Source organism: Nematolebias whitei, chromosome 16 (genome assembly GCF_014905685.2).
Source record: "Nematolebias whitei isolate Nwh7 chromosome 16, NemWhi1, whole genome shotgun sequence".
In the NCBI taxonomy this organism is placed as follows: Eukaryota; Metazoa; Chordata; class Actinopteri; order Cyprinodontiformes; family Rivulidae; genus Nematolebias; species Nematolebias whitei.
The window spans coordinates 19,314,414-19,318,745 of record NC_056513.1 but is presented as its reverse complement, the minus strand read 5'-3'; the positions used below and the strand labels follow the sequence as shown (position 1 = coordinate 19,318,745).

Genomic DNA, 4,332 nt, shown 5'->3' with positions numbered 1-4,332 from the left:
TATATATATATATATATATATATATATATATATATATATATATATTTTTTTTTTATGTGTTTTAGGTTCCCCTCATATGAGCATCTGAAGGCGTTTTGGAACTTGATCGAGGCAGCAACAGCCAAAATGGTCAGGGTCACCAGAGCAAAGAAAACCGACGTCATGAGTACAACAACTGAAACCCCTTTTACCAGACCAACTGTAAGTTACACACACACACACACACACACACAATGAGAATGCTGGTTTTGAACTAACATTTAAATAATTTTCTGTCCAGAAACTGCTGCCAATAGATGAGCTTTTTCTTTTCCTCTCCTACCTGTCTACTGGATGTACCCAGAGGGAACTGGGCCATCGATTTAACATCCACAGAGCAACAGTCAGCTGCATTATTGTGACATGGGCCAACTTCCTGTACTGCTTATTGGGCTCAATTTGTGTGTGGATGTCTCCTGCAGCTGTGAGTTCCAGTCTTCCACAGGATTTTGATGGCCGCTACAGTGACACACAAGTTATCCTGGACTGTACAGAACTACGGTGTCAAACACCTTCATCCCTGCTCCTCCAGAGTGAAGTCTTCTCCACCTACAAATCCCACTGTACCTTTAAGGCCATGGGGGCATGTCTCCTCACGGAGCCCTGACATTTGTGTCAGCACTGTTTGAGGGTTCCATGAGTGACAAGGAAGTGTTCCGTCAATCAGGGATTACATCACTCTTGACACTGGACATGGCCATCATGGTGGACAAGGGATTCTTGGTGGATGATCTCGTACCTGGGACTGTTCATCGTCCTGCCTTCCTCTCCAAGAGGGCCCAAATGTCAGAGGTCGACGTTTTGAAGACCCAGTCCATTGCCCGTTTGAGGGTGCATGTTGAGAGGTTAATAAGAAGAGTTAAAGAAAATAAACTCTTTGATTCCACTATCCCTCTCTCCATTGCAGGAAGCATAAACCAAATTTTTACAGTTGCCTGTCTCCTGTCAAATTACCAAAATGGACCTTTGGTCAGGAAATGGAGATATGAAGTTTGACAGAAAAGCTGATGGCACAGTCTTGAAGAAACAGAAAATGCTGTCATTTACTTACATTGACATTGTCTTACATTTGTAAATAGATATTCATGATGGAAATATTTTGAAACAAATTTGTACATTTGATTTGATCAAACTCCTAATTTAGACATTTCTGCAGGTAAACATAGAAAAAATATCTGTCTACTTTGTGTTTGATTGAATCCATCACATTAGTGTCTGCATAAATTCTTTGAATAAGAATATCTTCCTCAGCTGAGACAACAAAATCACACCAGTTCATCCCAGTTATTAGCATCTGCCCCTGAACCTGCCAATAGTAAACATGAGTTTTTTTTAGTTCCAATTTGCCTGACTTCATTTGGAGATATGGACAGTCAACATAACTTTTCACATTTGGACACTTAATCTCAATCAGCCCGAACTGACATGGCTCAGAAGGATCAAAGATCAATCCGTCTGGAGATGCCCCTAGCCAAGGAGCATCAGGGTGAATCACAAATCCACAGGGATAGTGGTTGACTCTTTTAATTTGACAATATTCCCAGATAGCATCTGCCTCTAATTCAAGCCCTCTCTTCATAGCTGCAGTCTGATAGGTCCCTTGCAGCAGACGATTTGCCAGATCTTCCTCAGATTTATCTTGAACCTGGCAGATCTCCCTGAAGCGGGAGGCAGTCAACCTATGCCTCCTTAGCTGATGCCATTCAGGACATGTACTCTGTGCTCTGGTAGCACATTCAAATTTATTCACCATGTCCCAGGTGACCTCCATACTTTTAAGGTGTAGCTGTTGTGGTTCAGAACAAACAAACATGCTTTTTGATGGCTGTAGGTGGTAGTTCTTAAGAGGCAGAGATGGGCGGGGTGGTGCAGCATGGAAGGACATGTCTCTCTTTGCTGTTGCTGGCTGTTGGTAGGACAGAGGACTTCCAGCCTGAACTTTGCCAAGGGCAGAGTCAACAAGGGGAAATTCATGGCTGATTCCCATGCTGCAGATCATTGGTGCATCAGCTGCTGCAAAATCTTCATACACCTCGGAAACCTGGGAAAGTGAAAACAATTATTTCAATAAAATGTAAAATACATGTATATCAACTAATTTTAAGCCCTCAAAAATTCTACACTTTACAAAGAGACAGCACTTGAAAATAAAATTATTCAATACACCGGTAAGTCTACAACTCTTTGTTAGTACATTGTAGCCTACTGTTAATTTCATTTTTATTTATCAGTAATTTAAATACAACTACTTACTCTAAGGACAGAAAGGTCCGGCAAATCCCCACTAAGGCCTTTGTAGAGTGTGCTCCTGTGTATAAAAATAAGAAAAGAACATGAGTCAAAAATAGAATACCCACATGCATTTCGTTCAGATATGAAACATAAAATAATAGTGTTTTTCAAGCCTGGTCCTCAAGGCACACTGTCCTGCATGTTTGAGATTTGTCCCTGCTTAAACACAGCTCATTTCAGTTGGTAACTGATTAACAACTGTATCAGCTGTGTTAATGCAGGGAAATCTATAAAGCATGCAGAGCAGTGTGCCTTGAGGACCAGGGTTGAGAAACACTGTTGTAATACATCAGAATTTTTATTGATTTTTTTTTACCTTACACCCTCTGTTGTTGCTCCACTCTTCGGTTTAGCAGACAGCACAGTCATCTTGTCCACGGGGCCAGGTTTTATACCCTATTCAGTTATCCATGACACAGTTACAAGTTATACGGCAAGAAAATGTAATAAATTGAGTCTATTATTGAAGAGAAAACTTACTAAAGTTCTGGGCTTGTGCCACTGCTGTTCTCCTTCTGTACAGCTTAGTACAGGGGGGACCACTGACAGTTTCAGCTCAGAATAATGTGCTGACTGGAACAGCAAAGCCACACAGTGGTTGCATAATGCTGCACCAGCAACACACGTACAGCTGTGGTGAATCAGCTCCACAGGACACGAGTCTTTCAGGACCACCTGCATAAGAATGTCATAGTAAGAACTTATTATCTTAGCTTGGTCACTCATCAGCCATTCTTTCATGATGCAATCTTGCTTCCCAAATATTTTTTTATAACTAATGTCATAGAACCATAGTATCATGTTATGTGATTATATATTTAGTTTGGAGTATGTTCTATGAAGGTCAAGAGTAGTGTAATACAATTATCACAAGATTACATCTTAAATGAATGGATGAGATAAAGATAACTTGATTTCAAAACACTTTTAACCCAGAGGAGACCCGCTAGGTAAAAATACCTGGATAATGTTACAGAGACTGTGAGTGTATTCTTTAGATTTAAGTAAAACTAATATGCATGAATTACCAAATTAACACTGGGTTAAAAGTAACACATAACAACCATAAAAGAAGAACAATGCATGCAGCAAATAACCAAATGGGGACAAGCAAGGCCAAACTCACGTGTTAATATTCATCAAATAGCCAATTCCATTTTATTTTTATTTAAGAATTAATTACCACCTTAGCTAAATCCCCATTAACATTAGGAACGTCGGGTTACTGAACCAACAATCTTAAAACTGTCATCTGAACAATCCTATCTTCACCCTACACTTAAACTGTGAGGTTTTTCATTTTTCTTCATGGACCTGTGACACAGAGCCCTGACAACGACTTCACCTGTGTCCTGATTTTTGCTAGAAACTGAGAAGAGCAGAATGTTAGTAGAATGATCACAAAATATGAGCCTTTTGTTTAAGTGTGGAAAACCTGTTTCTATAACGTGAGTATACACAAAAATGGTCGTGTTGCTAATAGCCTAACGTTAGCTGCAAACAGTTAGCAACATCACAACGATCAAACTAACGTTACTTACCCTCGTAGTTGTGCAGGTAACTTGAGATATACAATTTAAATCCCTTGTTACGTTTGCTTGTCGGAGCAGGGGACCAGCCATCAACAATACGATGAACATCGCTGATATTTATCTTGGGCAGCTCTTGTAAACATCTAGAAAACGCCATTTTCACCGAGACCGGGGATTAGACCGGAAACTGGAATGCCGACATCCAGTCAAAGGGGAAGTGATTCAGGACGCATGTGCACAGAGCCTATACCCATTGAAATGTGGTCGTTTATAGCTGAATACAGTTTGTGGAAATTATTTTCCTCTTGTGGGATTCCAAAATTAATATCAAATTATCAAAACTGCAGTCAAAATAAAACAATGAACAGCAATGCAGAGGATAATGAAAGTACAGTACACTGTATTTGTTTTTTATGCAAATTAAACAAAAACTTTCAAATTCAAAAATACTTTATTAATCCCAAAGGGG

General features: G+C 39.7%; 2 protein-coding genes across 4 annotated transcripts in view; one reads left to right on the top strand and one right to left on the bottom strand.

Moving 5' to 3' along the window:
- The window catches only part of prkcaa (protein kinase C, alpha, a), a 220,424-nt gene that overhangs the window by 135,047 nt on the left and 81,045 nt on the right, over positions 1-4,332 (top strand). The gene's annotated exons all lie outside the window — the stretch shown is intronic.
- LOC119422400 lies at positions 1,058-4,040 on the bottom strand. Of its 2 annotated transcripts, XM_037689767.1 has the most exons (6): positions 3,873-4,040; positions 2,812-3,006; positions 2,648-2,727; positions 2,293-2,347; positions 1,818-2,080; positions 1,058-1,391 (listed from the first exon to the last, which is right to left on the bottom strand). In XM_037689767.1, the coding sequence occupies exons 1-6, from the start codon at positions 3,969-3,971 to the stop codon at positions 1,175-1,177; spliced, it is 909 nt and encodes a 302-aa protein (XP_037545695.1). In that variant the 5' UTR covers positions 3,972-4,040; the 3' UTR covers positions 1,058-1,174. The 2 variants fall into 2 exon arrangements, with proteins under 2 accessions (XP_037545695.1, XP_037545694.1); XM_037689766.1 differs by having other exon boundaries at positions 1,058-2,080.